This window comes from Trametes versicolor, assembly GCF_000271585.1.
Source record: "Trametes versicolor FP-101664 SS1 unplaced genomic scaffold TRAVEscaffold_4, whole genome shotgun sequence".
Lineage (NCBI taxonomy): Eukaryota > Fungi > Basidiomycota > Agaricomycetes > Polyporales > Polyporaceae > Trametes > Trametes versicolor.
The window spans coordinates 1,914,010-1,932,253 of record NW_007360324.1 but is presented as its reverse complement, the minus strand read 5'-3'; the positions used below and the strand labels follow the sequence as shown (position 1 = coordinate 1,932,253).

At 57.8% G+C, this 18,244-nt stretch overlaps 9 protein-coding genes across 9 annotated transcripts; 4 read left to right on the top strand and 5 right to left on the bottom strand.

The window, feature by feature from the left end:
• Positions 1-263: 263 nt before the first annotated feature.
• TRAVEDRAFT_36289 (HOOK-domain-containing protein) lies at positions 264-3,390 on the bottom strand (the record flags this gene model as incomplete). The annotated part of the gene is made up of 12 exons (XM_008038016.1): positions 264-287; positions 347-508; positions 561-635; positions 691-756; positions 813-1,186; positions 1,243-1,379; positions 1,430-2,115; positions 2,169-2,268; positions 2,318-2,458; positions 2,519-2,770; positions 2,828-3,202; positions 3,257-3,390. The coding sequence occupies 12 exons, from the start codon at positions 3,388-3,390 to the stop codon at positions 264-266; spliced, it is 2,526 nt and encodes an 841-aa protein (XP_008036207.1).
• A 246-nt stretch (positions 3,391-3,636) lies between these two features.
• On the top strand, positions 3,637-5,022 carry TRAVEDRAFT_57827 (RNA 3'-terminal phosphate cyclase). Its single transcript, XM_008038288.1, has 4 exons — positions 3,637-3,846; positions 3,901-4,649; positions 4,703-4,779; positions 4,833-5,022. Exons 1-4 carry the CDS (start codon positions 3,681-3,683, stop codon positions 4,939-4,941), a joined length of 1,101 nt encoding a protein of 366 aa, XP_008036479.1. The 5' UTR covers positions 3,637-3,680; the 3' UTR covers positions 4,942-5,022.
• Positions 5,023-5,362: 340 nt separating this feature from the next.
• TRAVEDRAFT_19275 (kinase-like protein) lies at positions 5,363-6,642 on the top strand (the record flags this gene model as incomplete). The annotated part of the gene is made up of 2 exons (XM_008037818.1): positions 5,363-5,549; positions 5,855-6,642. The coding sequence occupies 2 exons, from the start codon at positions 5,363-5,365 to the stop codon at positions 6,640-6,642; spliced, it is 975 nt and encodes a 324-aa protein (XP_008036009.1).
• A 972-nt stretch (positions 6,643-7,614) lies between these two features.
• On the top strand, positions 7,615-8,028 carry TRAVEDRAFT_19274 (uncharacterized protein; the record flags this gene model as incomplete). The annotated part of the gene is made up of 1 exon (XM_008037817.1): positions 7,615-8,028. One exon carries the CDS (start codon positions 7,615-7,617, stop codon positions 8,026-8,028), a length of 414 nt encoding a protein of 137 aa, XP_008036008.1.
• A 338-nt stretch (positions 8,029-8,366) lies between these two features.
• On the bottom strand, positions 8,367-9,665 carry TRAVEDRAFT_45893 (uncharacterized protein; the record flags this gene model as incomplete). The annotated part of the gene is made up of 3 exons (XM_008038133.1): positions 8,367-8,630; positions 8,691-9,351; positions 9,421-9,665. The coding sequence occupies 3 exons, from the start codon at positions 9,663-9,665 to the stop codon at positions 8,367-8,369; spliced, it is 1,170 nt and encodes a 389-aa protein (XP_008036324.1).
• A 1,381-nt stretch (positions 9,666-11,046) lies between these two features.
• TRAVEDRAFT_105994 (fungal hydrophobin) lies at positions 11,047-11,419 on the bottom strand (the record flags this gene model as incomplete). The annotated part of the gene is made up of 3 exons (XM_008038699.2): positions 11,047-11,088; positions 11,141-11,299; positions 11,360-11,419. Coding segments are annotated over 3 exons (261 nt in total), but the record flags the coding sequence as incomplete, so codon positions are not given.
• Positions 11,420-12,585: 1,166 nt separating this feature from the next.
• Positions 12,586-15,522, bottom strand: TRAVEDRAFT_28155 (alpha-amylase). Its single transcript, XM_008037934.1, has 14 exons — positions 15,256-15,522; positions 15,064-15,203; positions 14,843-15,002; positions 14,708-14,792; positions 14,463-14,649; positions 14,383-14,389; positions 14,240-14,323; positions 14,035-14,185; positions 13,865-13,980; positions 13,749-13,803; positions 13,619-13,693; positions 13,434-13,565; positions 13,313-13,371; positions 12,586-13,256 (listed from the first exon to the last, which is right to left on the bottom strand). Exons 1-14 carry the CDS (start codon positions 15,348-15,350, stop codon positions 12,989-12,991), a joined length of 1,614 nt encoding a protein of 537 aa, XP_008036125.1. The 5' UTR covers positions 15,351-15,522; the 3' UTR covers positions 12,586-12,988.
• Positions 15,523-16,383: 861 nt separating this feature from the next.
• TRAVEDRAFT_70972 (translation machinery associated TMA7) lies at positions 16,384-16,993 on the top strand. The gene is made up of 5 exons (XM_008038698.1): positions 16,384-16,440; positions 16,492-16,591; positions 16,644-16,652; positions 16,718-16,745; positions 16,797-16,993. The coding sequence occupies exons 1-5, from the start codon at positions 16,402-16,404 to the stop codon at positions 16,810-16,812; spliced, it is 192 nt and encodes a 63-aa protein (XP_008036889.1). The 5' UTR covers positions 16,384-16,401; the 3' UTR covers positions 16,813-16,993.
• Positions 16,994-17,049: 56 nt separating this feature from the next.
• TRAVEDRAFT_70971 (uncharacterized protein) lies at positions 17,050-17,962 on the bottom strand. The gene is made up of 2 exons (XM_008038697.1): positions 17,760-17,962; positions 17,050-17,697 (listed from the first exon to the last, which is right to left on the bottom strand). The coding sequence occupies exon 2, from the start codon at positions 17,595-17,597 to the stop codon at positions 17,163-17,165; it is 435 nt and encodes a 144-aa protein (XP_008036888.1). The 5' UTR covers positions 17,598-17,697; positions 17,760-17,962; the 3' UTR covers positions 17,050-17,162.
• Positions 17,963-18,244: the final 282 nt, after the last annotated feature.

Genomic DNA, 18,244 nt, shown 5'->3' with positions numbered 1-18,244 from the left:
AGTGTCTCGCGTAATGGAGTATCTCATGCTGTATTAGAACCACATTCCCTAGCCTCTCTATTTCAATCCCCTCGCATCTTGTACGACTCGGCGTGCGCGGGCATGACCATGGGCTAGAAGACGGATGTGGATATGCAAGGGTGGCGCCTGGAAGTGATACGGTACATGTGTGCAAACGAAACAAGCAAGGAGTGTTATACGTCGTTGTGGTTATAGGGTGTCCATAAAGTAAGGAGAGGAAGGAGCGACGCGCTCGAGCTGTCTCATCGCCGCAGCATTGGTCCGAGCTGTGCAATAATAAGTCAGGGTCAGCAACGTACTCGCAAGAGCGGACAAGGAGACTCACGTTCTGCCGCTGCTGCTTCAGCCAGCTCGTGGGCTCTGGTCGGCTCTGCTGCTTCGCGCTCCCAAGCTGCTGGCGCACAGTCCGCATGCTCATATCGTGGATGACGCTGAGCGTGAGCGTCTGCTCGCGCCTGTACCGGTTCGTCGCCTCCCCAAGCAGCCTCTGATACCAATGCGTCAGTGGCAGCGAACGGGGTATGGCGGGCGAGACGCACCTTCTGCCGCGCGACGTCCTCCTCGAGGATCTTGATCTGCGAGCGGTAGCTGTTCTCCGCCTCCTCGAAGGCACCCTGGCGCGATACGACCGTCAGCATAGGCTGCTGCCCTCCACGACAAGACACGCACCGATGGGACGCCCCCAGCGCTCTTCGCGTGCTCCTCCTTGAACAGCTTGTCTTGCTGCTTGATGAACTGCGCGCGCACGTCAGTCGCCACAACAAAGGCAGAGGAACGCCGCGATGACGCACCGCCTTCGCCTTGACCAGCTTCTCCTGCGCAGTCTTAGACTGCTCCTTGAGGCTGATGTTCTCCTCGTGCAGCGCGAGCATGCGCTGCTTGATGTCCTCCGGCAGGTCCTTGCCCGACATCGACGCGCGCAGGTCGCCGATCGCGCGCTCGCGCTGGAGCATGCGGTCGCGCTGGTCGAGGCCCTCGCTCTGGAGGTTGACCTTCTCGAGCAGGAGGCCGTTGATCTGCTCGAGCTGCATCTTGTTCTTGTCCGCGAGCTCCTTGATCTGCCCGCGCAGGCGCTCGACCTCGGCCTCGAGCTCCACCTTGTCCTCGTTCACGGACTCGCGCAGCGTCGCAAGGATGTCGAGCTGGTCTTTGTTGACGAGCGTCACTGCAGGCACAGAGGCGCGTTAGTGCTGGACATCGTTCGAGCAGGCAATTACGTACAGTCAGACTTCGCGATGGTGAGTTCCTTGGACATCGAGTCAAACTTAACCTCGAGCTCGGTGTGCTCCTTTCGCAACGTGTCGAGCTCGTCGACAGTCTCGTTGAGGCGTTGGCGCAGCGCAATCGCGGCTTCCGCTCTGCGACTCCATTCAGTACTACTCTCCCTTCTTCAAAGCGCACTGCTCACCCATCGCCCATCGACTTTCCGCTGCGGATTTCCTCCAAGTCGTTCTGCATGACAAGCTTCTCGCGATGCGCTGCGAGGTAGTCCGCCTCGTACCGCGCCTTCATCCGGTTCGCGTCCTCGAGAAGGTTCTCAAGCACAAGCACACGACTGCCATCCGCCTCGTTCTTGCGCACCGCTTCGAGCTCGCGCTGCAGCTTTCGGACCTGCAGCTTTAGGTCTGTCATCGTCGTACCCGTGATCGCTGAGTCGAGCTCCTCGCCCAGGCCTGCGATGTCGTCGTCGACGTCCAGATCGCGGGGCGCGTCGCCACCGCCGCTGAGGAGCTCTGCCTCGGTGAACTCGGACATGTTCCCCTCGGCGTCGGTACTCGGCTGCGGCCGCGCGCGAGATGCAGCCACAGGGCGCTGCGAGGATAGCTCAAGCTCCCGCACGCGCTCCTGGTACAGCTCGAGCGTCTCGGAATCCTTCGCGCGTTCCTCGGACGTGAGCTTCAGCTTCGTCTTCGTCTGCTCGAGCTCGTACTTGAGTGCGTCATTCTCCTTGCTGCGCGCAGACGCCTTGGTCTCGAGCTCCGCGATTTGCGACTTGTACGACTCCATGAGCGGCTTGAACGCGGCGACTTTGCGGTACTCCTCCTCAAGCGCTGCGTTCTTGTCGACGAGATCCGCGTTCTGCTTCTCGAGACTCTGCGAGCACGTTTAGTATGCCGTAAACCGCGTTGATGTTCCAAGTGTTATACCTTGACTTGTTGCCGCATATCTGCAGCCTCTTGCAGCTTCTTCTTGTACTTCTCCATGACATTCTCAGTCTTCTGGAGCCTGTCTGCCGCATGACGATATCTATGGCAGGGTCAATGTTATGTCGTAGTACCTTCATGTAGGGGCGTACTCGTCCAGCTGATCTTTGAGCCGCGTAGCTTCGTCTGCACGCTCCTGGAGCTCATCCACCTTGCGCGTGAGATCCGTCACAAGCACTGTCTGCTTGTCGAGTTCGGATTCGGCCATCGCAAGGTTATCTTCGCTCTTCTGGCTATAACCCTCCTGCCGTATCAGCTCTACCGCCTCCGGAGCATCGAACACGCATGCTCACAGGTCAGCACGCAGACGGTCGATCTCCGCGCGGAATACCGCGTCTCCTCTCGTGTCCGGCTTCCGGTTGTCTGCTTCCCGCTGCGCCTGGCGTAGTTGGGCGAGAGCATCGTCCTTCTCCGACACGGCGTCGTCGTGACTCGTCTGGAGTGTGCGGTGCTCTTCCAGGAGAGCTTGGTACACTTTCTCTAAAGTCTCCTTTTCCGACAATATGCGACTGCGTTCTGACTGAATTTGATAATAGTGGTCATCCCTAAGAATCACGAGTTTAGTCTTCCCTGTCTAGTCAATAATCGGACTAGCAACGCACTCAGTGATGCTGACTTCCATTCCGGCCTCCGCAGAGCTCCTGGCCTTGGACATAACTTGCTCGATGACCCGCATGAGAGAGTGCTGCTCCGACTCGGACAGCTTCTGTATCCGTTCGATGATGACCTGGTTGTTCTCGCATTGCACGGCAATGGCGATGGTCAGTCGACATATAATGATCGTGGCATTGACGTTATAGTCCTTCGCGATGGCCTGCAGGTCGGGTACGTCCAGGGCACCGGTGGGCTGGTGCAACACCTCGGAGAAGTACTGCGTCATGAGCCTGTACAGCCGCTTCAGCGAGCTGAAGCGGAGGACCCAGTTGTCCGAGGGCTGCGCGGACGGCCGGGTGGGTTGGCGGAAGTAGTCCGCGTCGCTATGGGCGCGGACGTCAGGGAAGGCGCGGTGCGGACGCACTGACGGTGCTCACACAAGCGTCAGGATCTCAAACAGCGCTGCGCCATCTGAGAGGTCCGCTATGGTGGTGACCGGGCGGGAGAGGTCGAAGGTGGCGAAGAAGGAGAGGAAGGCATTGAGCTCCTTCTTCTGCGAGTCGACAGACATTTCCGAGTTTCAGGACAATCCTCCAGCCAGACGGGGTATATGCAAACGAGGTATACAGCAGCGCGCGGTCTATGGTCGTGCGCAGGAGGACGCAGCGAGGAGAAGGTGAGCGTCGGAGGTCAAGCCAGAGTCAATCAAGTGCGCGGCTGCTGTCCGCGGCTACGCGTCCCGATCCCCGCGCGCGTCGCCGCCTCTTCGCTCTAAACCGCCACTTTCCTTCTGCTCCAAGACAATGCATCACTGTTTACTACCTCGACTCGGCACTGTGCACGATAACACCGCCAAACGCGATGGACTCTACTGAACTCATCAGGCTCGACGGGGGTATGCTCGAGGGCGGTGGCCAACTCCTCCGCATCGCCATCGCGCTTTCTGCCCTCTTGTCCAAACCCGTAGCCATCGACAACATACGCGCGGGTCGCCAGTCTCCGGGCCTGAAGAACCAGCATGTCGCAGGTATGTTGACGAAGACGTTTGATCGGAATATCCTTACCCAATCCAATTGCCCAGGTCTACGACTCGTTGCAGAGATCCGCTCAGCACGGCTAGAAGGATGCGAGGTCAAGTCTACCTCGATCACATTCTACCCTACCGTCAAGCCACAGACTTCCAAGCCCTACACAGCCGATCCCAAGACAGCGGGCTCCATCGCTCTTCTGCTGCAAGTGTCGTTGCCTTGCCTCATCTTCGCACCTTCTACCACCGGGCCACCATCCGAGCTCATACTGCGCGGAGGCACAAACGCCCCACAAGCGCCCCAAATCGACTATATGCAGCATGTTCTTCTACCGTTCATCCAGAAGCATTTCGGCGTGCCCGCTACGCTTAGCGTCCCAACGCGTGGATACTACCCCAAAGGCGGCGGCGAGGTCCACGTCTCGGTGCCTCCCGTACTCGGCCCGCTGCCTGCGGTGACACTCATCCAGCGGGGCGCGGTCAAAGTGATCCATGGGCGGTCCTACGTCGCTGGTCTGCCTAAGAGCCTTGCCGAGGCCATGCGCGTCGGTGCCATAAATGTGCTAGCTGAGTCTGGCGTGGACACCGCGCTCATCAGTATCGACGCGGTGCGAGAGAAGCCCTCCGATGCATTTGGAAGCGGCTCCGGCGTCGTGTTGTGGGCGGAGACGGAGAACGGCTGCATCCTCGCCGGGAGCGCGCTTGGGAGCAAGCGCATTGATCCCGCACAGGTGGGACGGGATGCCGCCAGGGAGCTCGCAGCGAACCTCGCCCACGGTGGCTGCGTAGACGAGTACTTGCAGGTAAGTACACTTTCTAATATGGTCCTCGCCGTGGCTAATATCGTCGTGCTTAGGATCAAATGATTATATTCATGGCTCTCGCGCGAGGCAAATCGAAAGTGAAGACTGGGCCGTTGACCCTACACACAAGGTAGGTTGGCTGATGCCCATCCGTTCAGTGTACTGTGATTCAGCGTCTTGCAGAACAGCGTTATGGGTTGCCGAGCAGCTGACCGATGCCAAATTCTCTATCGAGGAGCTAGAGGACTCCATAGTCGTAGAATGCGAAGGAACAGGTTATTGCTTGTCATGAAATCAATTAGCTCGGGTCATGGACGAGGGCCGAGTGTACATGTATGCCTGCATACGTTCGTCGAATTTGTAATCACAAAACCATTCGCTTCAAAGACTCAATAAAGCTTGAATGAGCGCCCCGGAACGGTCGTGATATTTACGTATCAACAGTGCGAACAAACATGTCAGACGCACAAGTACGCGGGAATATCAATGACGAGACATGGCGTACGTAGACCTGCAAACTAAAAGCTATTGCAACCTTCAAGTACTGGCAACCGCGACGGAACTCTAAATAGCGCTGGTGATGCACAAGCATCACAACACAGGTAAACATCTCAGTGTGTCCCCTTACGGCGCTACTTGTGCTCATGCGAGATTCGTAACCACCATCTACTCACATTCCGACCTATATCGCCGACTGCTGTCTCCATCGCATTATGACCACTGCACAATTGGAGGAAAAAGCTTACCGGAACCTCAATCAGTCCGCTCTGAGGCAGATCACGAAAGCTTTGGACGACGACCCCTCTATCGACTTAGAACCGGTCGTGAACCTATTGCACTCGACCTATGCTAAGTACCGCCAAGCGGTACCTGAGCGTGTGGTACGGCAACAGGAGAGGCGTGAGTACCTGATGTCATTCTACTGCTAGGAATCCAACATTGACGATAAACATGTTGGACAGAGCAACGCCTGAATGAACCGCCACCGTCTCCGCCGCCACCTAAAGTGGTTCGGCCATCGGGAGCGGTGCGGCGGCTCATGACAGTACTACAGCTACCAAACGCCCTCCCAGAGAGACCGTTTCTCGATCATGGACCGCTACCAATTCGCACCCCCTTCTCTTGTCCACTCCCCCACGTTATCGTGCGCCCATTCTCTCCGGCGGTCGTCGATCTGCTTGGGATCATCGACGGACATCCCACAGATGTCTCCTCGCTGGTCGTCTCACGCGTTTTCTCGGGCAGGATGGTCTGGGAAAGCGGCGTCCGTGCCGTGATCCAGATTAGCCCTGATGTCGCTGTGAAGCTCACCCGCTCCCTCGACTACGACGAGCACGACGTTATGCGGTATCTGGAAGAGCGCATCCCCGCCATCCCTGCACCGCGTGCCTTGGGTTTGGTCACCGTTGGGGCTACCGCCTTCATGTTCATGACTCTGATTCCTGGCACCACCTTGGAGGCACGCTGGTCATCGCTGTCTTCGGAGGCGAAAGGAAAGATTCGAGGGATACTAGATGCGAATCTCCTGGCTCTGCGACGAGTTGAACTTCCTCCCGGAGAGCCTTTTGGGGCCCCCGTTGGCCGCCGCCTATGCAAGGATGCTCGCAACGCCATACGAGTCAGCCCGTCGCCCATCTACTCTGAAGCCGCTTTCAACGATTACCTCATGCATGACTCATCCCCACGAGTGGCGACAAGCTACAAGAGCTGGCTGCGCTCGATGCTACGGGAAGACCACCGCATCTTGTTTACCCATGGCGACTTCCATCCACGGAATGTGATGATAACCGACGGAGACGACCCGGAGCTGACTGGTATCATCGACTGGGAAATGAGCGGATTTTATCCCGAACATTGGGAGTACTTAAAGGCGATGAATACTCGTTCGGTTACAGATACGGGCGACTGGTGGGATCACCTGCCGCCCTGCATCTTGGGGTACGACCAGGAGGTCGTGTTGGACCGATACATAGAAGCCTCTAGACTTTACTGATGTAGCATGACGCGGCGAATACGAGTTCTGCGATTCTGACCGTTTCTGCGCCACATCTAGATCGGAGTGACCACTTGTCCTTGTGTTACGCCCCATCCCCATTCGTTCAGTGTTTGTCGTCCCTCCGTGGTCCGGATCTGAATATATTCTTCGACGGCCAGGTCCCGATGCGGGTGAGTCGAGTCTCTGCGAGCAAGCTTCTTGAATATGGCAATGCTGATGATCACGAAGGAGCTGGCACGGCCGCCTCCGCAAAACACGCTGTATGCGGAACCCACATACAGCATGTCCCTATAACGTCCGTGATGGATTTTACAACCGCGACAGACTAGCCGCAAATGTCAAACGGTTTGGAATCATTACCAGATCTCCCGGATATGTGTGTACTGACTCATGAAGCACCTGCACAAAAGGAGGTTTCGGAAGTCATCTAGATGTGAGTGGCAGCACAAACGCCGCAAGGGCGGTTACCTAGAGGCCAGAACATCCGGAGAACAACTCGCCGGCGCAACTTCACCTGCCTGAAATGTAGAAAGATAGTAGCCAGTACGTACTTCCCTTCAACGGGCACAAGGTGTGGGCTACGAAAGGGTTGTTTTGGCAGGAGATGACCCTGACCCAGCGGGTACGATGTGGTGATGAACCACCGCCGAGGCTTCGGCGGTGATTTCAAGGCTCCGCCCTTCGCCCGCTCCTGGGCAGTACGACCTATGCGGAGTGATAAATTTTTCTCAAGACTCATGCCCGTGAAGACCCTTAGGAGAGGGATGGCCGTACCCAAACACTATAAATACGGCGCCGACCAGCACACGACGACAACAACCCCGCCGAGCCTCTTCTACGCCTTGATACCGCCACCAGTGCATTTTCCCTCGAGTCTCAGCGCAAACCTATAATACTCGAATCGTGAGCGTATTCTCGTTGGGCAAGCCGCTAGCGCGATGAGCTGATGATGCCTATCTCCATGCATAGATGCCTCAATCCGCCGAGCTGTCCGTCGCCATTTACGAAGAGTCGGACAAGAAGCTGGCTCACTGGGCCATTCACCTGCGCGTTGTAGATGGTGGCGACGACGACTTCCACCACTTCGTCTACCAAGCCAACGAGAACGCAGAAGGGAGGCTCGAGCTCGACATCAGCGAGGTAGACCCCGCGAACACCATTCGTCTCAAGCGGCTGGTCTTCGTCGCCATGATCGACGGCGAGGGGACCATCCGGGAGGTCAAGCAGACCATAGCGCAGCAGCCTATCCGACACGACATAGTCACCTGGAACTGCCAGGACTATGTCTTGGAAACGCTCAGCACGCTTCACGACAAAGAATACCTACAGGATTACGAGTACGATGAGGCAAAGGCCACCCTCGAGGATCTATTCTACAACTAGTTTCTAGTACTAGTTGACATCGGCCCGTACATCTTCGTCACAGATCTACCGCATCCAGCTTTGTTTCTCGTGTACTAGTACTGGTCACAGTAACTGCCACTACGTTTCGGGCATTCGGAATCCTACTATGAATGTATATCTGAATGGTTGTAAGCAGCTCCGTACTAGTAGTACTAGTACCAGTGCCTTCGCGATTATAGCGCACGGACTGGTGCCGTGACGAACTACCGGCGGCGGGAAGGGGGCCTATCCACCTGGTGTATCAAGGCGTCGCTTTACATATAAACAACAGTAAGCGTATCAAATCGATATTACATGCCAGTGGTGGAGAGCGCATGTCACTCGTAGTGCTTCAGAGCGTACAGGACCTCCTTACCGGGCGTACCGAAAGGGCAGGGAAGCTCGAATACGACCAGAACCTCTCCATTCATTGGATCCTCCCTGTTTTCATCATCCTCCATCACTTCAACTCGCACAATGGGATTCCCCAACGCCGACATCACAATCAGGTCATCGTAAACCCTCTCGTGCCGCGCCATGATAATTGCCGGTGGCGTGAAAACGCCGCCGCTCATGCAAGTTGCCTGATGCCTGGTCCAGTCCTGAAAACAAGCAGTCAGCATGCGACACTCCACAAAATATTTTTGAACGCTTGGACGCACCTGGTCCTGGCACTCTTTGCTGCAGTACCGCGGCGCCACCTCCACGCTACACTTGCAACTGCGCGGCCTCGGTCCTGACTGGCGGCATACGTTCACAGCAGCGCAGTTAGCCGCGCTGCACTGGTTTGACGGCGGCGGCGCCTGAGGTTGCTTCCCGGGCCCTCGCGATTTCACGTCGAACAGCTCTCGGGTCCACCGCTCAATCGCACGCCAGAGGGGCCTGTATTGCTTCAAATCCTGCAGGCTGAGCGACATGTCGACGGACACATGCTCTACAAGCGTCTTGAGCGCGAAGCCCACCATGAGCACCGCAGGGCTGACGAAACCGCCGGCCGCGGCGTGGGTGGCATGGCGCGCGGCGTGCGACATGTTCTCCCACTGGTCGTCGACACGCGTCTGGTACTGGCCGCGCGGGAAGCGGATCCGAGAGTCATCCACGACCGCACGGAGCTCTTCCGCACTCGCCATGTACTTCCTGAAGTATATGTACGCGGCGATCGAGTGCGCTAAGCAGCTGAGCGCTTCGTGCGTGGTGGGCGGGTAGTCCTCGATCGTGCGTAACTCGGCCTCGATATCGATTTTGCGGTTGATGATGGGGTCGAGGAAGTGGAGCGCGCCTTCTTCACATGGTCGGCCTTGCGTTTCCGTACCAGATAGCCACCTGTATTCGGACCGCGTCAGCTCTACGTTGTAGGATTACAAGGTCGGAACAGTGCAACGCGCCACGCACCTCAATGCTCCTTGTATCTGGAAGGCATCCTGGTCTTGTGCAGCACACAGTTGTTCCAGCCGCTCCACATACTGGCTTGCAAGGGGGTTGATCACGGAGGAGGGAGCGTAGCCCGGCATTCCCGTAGCGTGGTAGTCGTACAGACAAATTTCGCGGACCTGAGTGCTCTTGTCCGCTAACGGGGAGCGTGCCTTCAGTGATTCACGAGTCTCGATGATAGAGTACGTTCGGTTGCGGGTACGCATGATGCCGGGCGATTGCAGATGGAGCGGGGGGTATGTTGCGAACGATGTTCTAGCCACTCCAAACATTGCGGGTATATGTAGTCGGTGGGGGTTGCCGCAGCTCGCCTCGACACTTCAGATACACCGCCAGGGCTATGCGGATTGGTCTAACCAAGCGTCAGCGCAACGCGTGTCATTGAGCCACTCATTGACGCACTGACCCTCTCTTTGTCTAGCAATGCGAGGCGCCACCCGCAGCCCGTCATGGAATGCCAGAGATAACAAAGACTGGCGTGGCCTACATAGCATTATCTCATAGGCGTGGCTGAAGGACGGATCCCTGCGGGCGAGTGGCGCATTCAAGTTGGGCGTCCTATTGTGCGAAAGCGTACCTTTGAGTCAGTCTCAGACCCTGTTACCTCTAGTCAAAAAGCCGCACTAAGGACAATGTATGGCTTATACACGTGCATAATATTTTGATGGCAAACGGGGCGAGCAGAGTGGCAGGTGTTCTCGTTGTGGGCCAGGGTCCCGCCGGTCCGCCGCTGGCCCCGGGGTTCACTCAGGCTGGCAGCTTGAGCTACGACTGGTTAAAACCTGGCTCTGGTTGCGCCATCACGCGTAACTGTCACAGATTTGTGTATGCACGGCATAGCCAAAATATAGCAAGAAAGCGCGGGCTTTGAGTGAGGTCGAAGGTTAGGCTCGCCGGTCATGGTCCCAGGTCTAGTGAAAGGTTAAGCAGCGCCGGAGAGAACAGACGCCGTACGTTGGCCGTACGATCGGTGGCACAGGAGTTTGGTGTTGTTTGTGGCCATTGTACTCGTCCGCGCGCCTCTACATACGCACCTCTTCGCTTCCGAACAGTCTCAGTAAGTACTCAGCGCTCCGAGTGGCAGCATTCTTATTCAATCGCCTGCTACTACAGATTTGATTCATCAGCTATGCACCAAGGCGACGATGAACAGACTTGGTTCCACCCGTGGGTCAGGTTAATAAAGGATGATCTCCAATCGTGACCACGACGAGTACGACAAAAACACCGACGACGCCTATGCCTCGGAACGTCCGCTGCCCTGACATCCCACTCATCGTGTAAATCATCACAACGCAGGTACTTGACAACTTTTTCTAGCTCTTATTACGACGAAACACCGGGTACTTCGTTGTCCAAGCATCACGATGCCGACAGCTTCCCTTGTTTTTAAGGCAAGGGATGCGGATTTCCTGTCTACATGGAACTTACCCTCAGAGCATTAGCCACTCACAGTATTTCACACCGGACGTGAGGCTCAAACATAGATCGATTCATCACCAAACATTATCCAAGCCCTACGAGACTCCCCTTCCCACACCCTACCACCACCCCTACTCCGCGACACCAATCCACCACGGAAACCGTTTATAGCTCGACGGGGATGCATCCAACGGAGATGAGACCGCCCTGCACAGACCATCAACAACCATTTCCTAGATGGGAGCAGGACGGAACTTACGACGTTGTTGTTCTGGCAGCACACGGGGTGCGCGCCGCACGCCTCCGAGCCGACGCCGACGACGGAGAGGGGCGAGCACTGCAGGCCGATCTGCCCGGTGATGTCGCCGAGCGCGACACCAAGGAGCGACAGAAGCGCAGAGCCCGCAGCGGAGCTGGACTGCAGATGCGTGCGTGTCAGCAAATGAGCATGTAACGAAGCCGCATGGACACCACTTACGCTCTCAACGCTGTTGCAGCACTGGATGGGGCCGGTGTTGCAGTTCTGGGCGGCAGCAAGGAGTGGGAGCGCGAGGGCAATGGCGGCGACACGGGCGAACATCTTGGAATGCGTGAAGAGAGAAGAGGAGAGGTGGGTGGGTTTAGTGGGCGAGTGAGGACTGCGGTGAGAGCTGGAGGGCTAAGACGAGTCGTTGACTGCTGAGCAACTCGCTCGGCAGGTGGGCCCTCTTATACCTTTGTCGAGGGCCCGTGCATCCCCGCTGGCGGCCTGCCCTCGCCCTCACCTTCCTGCATGCCTCCTCGACCCTGCCGTCGATGACTCTGTTCCATTATGGAGTACGTACACGGCGCGCTGAAACCACCTTTAGGCTTCAAGCTCTGGACGTCGCGTAGCCGCGCGTATCACACCGCCCGCGCCGAGACCTGCGCGCAAGCATTCTGGACTCTCTCTTCACCTGCAAAGGGAGGCGGCGCGGAGCAGCGCGGGGATTGCGGCCGGCGGAACGTTGGGGCGCGGGGGCGCATCGATGCTTGGTGGCGGCGAGACATTGGTCCACTTGGTGAACGGAGCGCTCAGCGCACGCTGCGATCATGTACTCAAGAAGCGGCCATGCTTCACTGACGATGCTTAATTACGCACGGTACGCGACGCGCTTTGCACGTCTGCAAACACTGCAGCGGTGGGCGCATCCTCGCACGAACTTCAAAGGTGTGTCTAGTATGCCAACGGTGTCTATGCTGGTCAGCTCAAACTTCCTCGGTCGCTGGACACCACCGTAGAGGCTCAGTGTACCTACATTCCGTCCACGTCTCAGACCAGCAGCATCATGACGTCCCCAAATAAAGTTGTACGTACCGGCGGTTCGCCTATCCAACCATTCCATAAACTCTGCAGATGCATGATTGCCGATCATTCGCGCCCATGTCTCGCCGCACCTGCCCTTCGATGCATGTACAAGAGGACGCCAAAATAACCTCAGCCGAATGTCTCTGGCGAAAAGCCCGATCGCCCGCCAGAGCGGGAGGCCGCTCCACACATGGACCCATAATTCAATATCGCTGGAGACAATATTGAGGTGGACGTCGGACGAGGGCATGGATCGCCGTGAGGCTGGGAAGTTACGACCATTGCGATGTGTCGCTCGACTTCTGGGGTACTAACCTGACGGACTTACGGCCCAAACGCCGATATCAACGCTACCTGGTCCGCAATGCACACTTGCTCGAAGGAGGCTCGCGCGCGAGAACCTGCGTGTGTTCTTGTACTCGTACACCATTAAGTTCAACCATCCAAACTCCGCCCTACACGAAACACACGAAAAACTACACCAAAATCCAAGACCGCAGCCACACAAAGGCCAGCCGCGGAGTAGTACAGACACGAAGCGGCCCCCTCCCCATCCGAGCCGGGGAGGGGGAGCCGTGGGAGGTATTAGGCCACGCCGCCCGGGCGTGCGGGCAGCGGGCATCCAGAATCCAGACAGAAAGGGAGAATAGTAAGACCCGAAGAAAAGAAGGGAGGGATAGTGTCGCGTTGCGTCGGAGCGGGGGGCGTGCGGGGATCGTGAGGCGCGTGCGGGCGTGACACGTGAGAATGGGGGATAGTGGTGCGGACGGCTGAGGGAGCTCATAGCGCCGCCGTGAGGAGGGCCGCGGCAAATGTGACGAGCCCGACGGCGAACGCGAGCGGGGTGGTGCTGAGCGCGCCGTTGGCGTCGCCGTTGACGGTGCCCTGGGCGCCCTTCTGGGAGACGACCGAGGCCTGGACGTGCCCGCAGAGCCCGGAGTTGTCGAGTTTAGTGTCAGGGACGAGGATGACGGGGACACCGCCCTTGGAGTACTCGACCTCAATGCTGCCGTTACTGCCAACGGCGTACTGCCTACAGGTAAGGATGCTGAAGGGAAGCAGGGTCAGCAGTCGTAGTTGTGCAAGGTGGTTATATGCACTCACTCCGTGGTAGAAACGCTGTTGTCGTACGGCGTATGCGCGGAAATGCTGACGTTCTGGGGCTGTGGCAAGTTCAACGTGTAAATACCAAGCATATACCGTTGAAACAACTAGGGATCCTTACCGGGGAACCGATGTTGGTCAAAACGGTAATGACATCGCCCTTCATGAACGCGATGCCGTCGTTGGTCTGGCTGAGCACCTGCACCTGGTTGGTGACCCAGTCCGTTGTGCTGTTGATCAGGAAGTTGCGCAGCTAAAACAACGAGGGTCAGTTGCGCCCGATAGAGAACGCGGAATTGTACTTACCGTGTTCAGCTTGGTGACAAGCTGTAGGGTAGTAGTGTTCGCGTAGTTGGATGGCCACAGGGGCTCACGGTTCATCTACATTCACACCTCAGGTTAGAATACGTCTGCCTTGACACATATAAGAGCTTACGGGATCGGCGTTACCGTTGAAGCCCTGCTCCTGTCCGTAGTAAACGATCGGGATACTTCGAAGCCGTGTCAGATAAACATGAAATAGTCTCCCGGTCAGTCGCCGTCGCAACTCACCCGTCAGACATGAAGTTGAAGATCATCGCGTTCCAGAGACTCTGGGGGTCAACCGAGAGGCTAGCCCACCGGGGAACATCTTGGTCCTCAAGGAAGTTGCCGAGCAAAGTCGGGTCCTACGGGACAGCATTAAATCCGCGGGGCGCTCTAAGTGGAATGGAACGCCGTACCGAAGACTTCTGCTTGATCTGCGCAATCATGTCCGTGACAGCGCTCATGTTCTGCGGGCCAGGAATGGTGAATGCTTGAACCAGCGCGTTGTACATCGGGTAGTTCAGGATCGCATCAAGCGCCTGCTCGCCCTGCCACTGGAGGGCTTGACTGTTCGTTCGATGGTGAGAGCGTCGCCAAGTCAACAGTGGGACACATGCTTACCCAGCATCAGCATCGAAGACCTCGCCGATGCAGTACACGCCGGCAGCCTCGCAGAACTTCGGCCAGAAGTCCATGTTCACGTGCCTGAATCAAAAGGTTAAAACTGCGCCATATGCCTGGATGTGGGTGACACGGGAACTCACTTCGCCGCTGCACGAGGAAAGAAACGGTGGATTTAGTATGGGCTCATGACCTCCTCCAAAATTAGACGACGGGGACTTACCATCGATACGCAGACCGTCGATGTTGAACTGTTGAACGAGAGCCTTGATCCATGCAGTGTAGGCAGTGACAACCGTCGGGTCCTGGGTGTTCACATCGGGGAGGGTCACCTTGGTGTCGCCAAGCCAGCAATTCTGTTCACTGGTGGTATTGCCCCATTGGATCGGGCAGTACGAGTGGTATTGCGACTGTTGCGCCGCAGACTCAATCAAACTCCTGTCATGAGTGGAAGGTGGCTGGACGAACCTTGTCCTGGAACATGTACGTCGACAGGTCGGGGTCGGTATCCAAGGCCATGACATTGTTCACGACGACGTCGACCATGAGGAACCTGTTGGCACGTCAGTTACGCGTCCGCTACGAATGAAAATACGCGCATACATCCCGCGAGCATGCAGCTCGTCCGAGAGCGCCTTCAGGTCGTCCGCGGTTCCAAAGCGAGAGTTAAGCTTCGACGCGTCGGAAATCCAGTATCCGTGGTAAGGGTCACCATAGGGCGTGCGAGGGCCTTCGTAGTTCTGGGAGACCGGGCTGATCCAGACTACGGGGGGCAAGGGTACACATTCGACGGGGTAATATATGCGAAGTCCGTCAGGACGTACTGGCAGTGAACCCCGCGTCCTGAATGTAGTCCAGGTTGTTCTTGATGGTGTTCCAAGTGCCGCCACAGAACGCCTGCTTGGCGGGATCACACGCAGTGAGGTCCGCACCTTCCGGGAGCGCATAGCGATCGGTGATGATCCTGTAGAAACGTTCACCGCTGTCCACCTCGAATACGGTACGACGCGACTTACTGGTATATTGAACGCTTCCGCCATTCGTCCGCCGTAGCAGCATAAGTTGTGGTGAGCAGGGAAACTGCGAGGAGGAGACTGAGGAAGTGCTGCATGGTGAGTTGCTCCAGGCGGGTATGTTTCAGAGCATGCACGGGTCAGGCCACAAGAACGAGGGTGGGGTAAACGAAGGTGGGCTCAGCGCGGAGCTGAGGGTATGGAAGGAGAGAGCTCGGAGGAATCCCGCGGGGAGAGCCTGGGGGTGCGCCTGCAGATGAACGACGGAGAGAAGGAGAAGGAGGGCGGCGTGTGGCTGGCTGAGCAGGCCGTGTGGGAGGGCGAATAAGTTAGGAATAATAATAAAAGATGGGGAAAGTCAAAGTCGCATGCGGTCGGATGGAATTCTGGGAAGAGTTCTCGGCCGGGCGGCTGCCCGGGTGACACTTGCAACAACACCGATCGTTCGCCCCTGCCTTTCCTGGCTCCTCCCCCGCCTCCTCACCGCCACCCGCCACTGCCCCACACAGACGCCAGCACGCCCACTCCACCAGTACGCCGGCCAGCCGCTGTCAGTTATGGCAGTCTCGGAGCTGTGACAGCCCTCTCCGGAAGGTCCTCTGCTGTCCTCGGCGTCGAGCTACGGCCGCGTCGTCGACCGTCGCCGTCGTCAGCCAGATCTTTTTCCTTGTGCCTCCGTTCGGATCACCCGTGCCGGCCGTTACCGACAGCCTTTCCGTTCCTGGTCACCGGGTCGGGTGACACGCGCTGAAACACCTCCTTCGGATCCTTTCTCCGCCAATCCTCGAAAGTATTCAGACGCGGATATCTCCTTGCCGCGGGGTCCTTGGCCTCCCTCGACCTTGGCATGCGCGAGCCGGTTACGAAACCTTTTGCCTTGCGTCGTGCCAGCGTGCTCTATCTAACTTACAAATTCGCCGATTGGCCACCATCTCGCCGCCACGCCGCATGCTCTCCGACGGCTTCCGAGGGCTCTCGATTTCGTGAAGCCGCCGATGTGGGAAAGGATGCGCGGCTTCAGCTAACGCCGGGAAGCGAGCCGCGCGTTCGAGCCCGGCCCGGCTCGAGTTCGACAGCGCTTTTCCGCATGGTTTTCGCGCCGCACCGGCTGTGTATAGACGCCTGCATACTCGCATCTCTACAACGATCATGGCTAGCAGACAGGGCGGAAAGCTGAAGCCTCTCAAGGTCAGCTTCATGACATCCGCCCAAGGGCTGCGTTACTGACACGTACTGCAGGCAGCAAAGAAGGACAAGAAGGAGCTGGACGAGGAGGACGTCGCCTTCCAGGCGAGGAAGAAGGCAGAGGAGGCCGCTCTGAAGGCGGCGCGCGACAAAGGTGCGATCCACTCCTCATAGACCCTCGTTCCGTCTCGCTGACCCCCTCCCAGCTACCAAGGGTGAGACCGTCTCGTACGATGTTGTGCTGTGGCTCGGTGGTACTGACCCTCGCACGCCCATGCAGGCGGAGCTCCGGGTGGCGGCATCAAGAAGTGAGTCTTCTCCCAGTGCATCTGCCATCCCAGCATCTGACTGTTCTTCAGGTCTGGCAAGAAGTAGCGGTTGTATCTATCCATCTAGTCCGGGAAGGTCTACCGCACGCACGCCGCACGCCACATCCATCTATCTCCCCGTGTGGCTCAATCTTTTGCTTTGTTCGCACTCGTTCTCGCTGTTGTACCCCTCACTTGGGCTGTACCATAGACATGTTCTTCAGGGAAATCGAACGACGGTCTGATATCACCCTCCGTGTGTGCATCTTCAATCACAATAGCCACTCAAGCCACCCAAGACGTAAAGGAACGCGGTAATTTCATTGCTCGCTGACATGCATAGTAAAGCAAATCTTCTCCAACGCAACCTCCAAAACTCCCTTACCCCAACCTCCAACCCAATCCACCCCTCCAAATTCACCGCACGTTAATGGCCGCCGGCCTCAGCGGCGCCAACACCGTGCTAACATCAAACGGCACCCGAATCGCGCCCGAGTGGTCCCACGGGCCCCTCACAAACTCCCTGCTCCTCTTCCTCGCCCCGCCCCCGCTCAAGCTCGACACCGACGACCCTGCGGACGTCGGCGAGCCCGGCATGCTCCCCGTGTCCAGCGCGGCGGAGAACACCCCAGGTAAGCCGGGCAGCGCGAGGTCCGGGATGTACAGCTGCGGCAGCTCGGTGTGCACCATGCGCGCGCGCGGGACGGGCCCAGGGGCGGTGGTGGATGAGGTGGGGACGGGCCCGCAGAAGGCGGGGCACGGGAGCGAGGGGAGTGTGTGCCGCGGCTGGCCGCGCGCGGGCAGCGGGCCGTTGTGCAAGCGGAGGGGGGTAGGTGGCGAGCGGCGGACCATGGTGCTTGCTGGCCGAGAGGTGTGTCGTGGATGGGTGCGTGTAGCGTGTAGCGTGTGGGATGGGCGAGTGAAGGGTATGTATATAGGGCAGGCGACGCAGCTGCACGCGACCAAGCGTATCAGCTTTTGCGAACGGTCCAAGCAAACGAAGAATGGACATACAATGTGCACCAGACACCAAATCTACGGCCAAAGGAGGAATGAAAGTCGTGCGATACAAGCTGCGCGGGTCGCAAAGAGGTCTTGCAGAGGGAACGCGAGCGATATAGCACTAAGTAGTCGGGTCAACCGAGCCTGGTCCGCCTGCAGATCAACTGGGCGGGAATATAAGCAAGTTGAAGAGAGGAGGAGAAGGGACGACGAGCAACGAGAACCGCGAGCGGGCGACGACAAGGGGGCGTAAAGCAACCTGGTGCAGCTGCTGCGCCGACCAGAGCAGGCTAGACGAGGAGGGGCGTCGGGCTGGCGACCGCACCGATCGCCAAACGAATTGATCGCGTTCCTTAGGTAGGCGCCCATAAAAGGGCTCTTGGTAGCGTAGCCACGCGACCGTAGCTCGTGGCGGCGGAGTCGCTCGAAAGCATAGAGACTGAAGTACTCACCAAGGAGATTCAGAAGGGGTTGAGAAGGTGAACAGACACGTCGAC

Coding starts and splice junctions, on each gene's coding strand:
- TRAVEDRAFT_70972 (XM_008038698.1), top strand. CDS start 16,402: ATGGCTAGCAGACAGGGCGGAAAGCTGAAGCCTCTCAAG. Junction 16,441..16,491: donor GAAAGCTGAAGCCTCTCAAG/GTCAGCTTCATG, acceptor CACGTACTGCAG/GCAGCAAAGAAGGACAAGAA.
- TRAVEDRAFT_70971 (XM_008038697.1), bottom strand. CDS start 17,597: ATGGTCCGCCGCTCGCCACCTACCCCCCTCCGCTTGCACAACGGCCCG.
- TRAVEDRAFT_57827 (XM_008038288.1), top strand. CDS start 3,681: ATGGACTCTACTGAACTCATCAGGCTCGACGGGGGTATGCTCGAGGGC. Junction 3,847..3,900: donor GAAGAACCAGCATGTCGCAG/GTATGTTGACGA, acceptor CCAATTGCCCAG/GTCTACGACTCGTTGCAGAG. Junction 4,780..4,832: donor CCGTTGACCCTACACACAAG/GTAGGTTGGCTG, acceptor AGCGTCTTGCAG/AACAGCGTTATGGGTTGCCG.
- TRAVEDRAFT_28155 (XM_008037934.1), bottom strand. CDS start 15,350: ATGCAGCACTTCCTCAGTCTCCTCCTCGCAGTTTCCCTGCTCACCACA. Junction 14,650..14,707: donor CGTACATGTTCCAGGACAAG/GTTCGTCCAGCC, acceptor GCGGCGCAACAG/TCGCAATACCACTCGTACTG. Junction 13,981..14,034: donor AGATCAAGCAGAAGTCTTCG/GTACGGCGTTCC, acceptor GCTGTCCCGTAG/GACCCGACTTTGCTCGGCAA.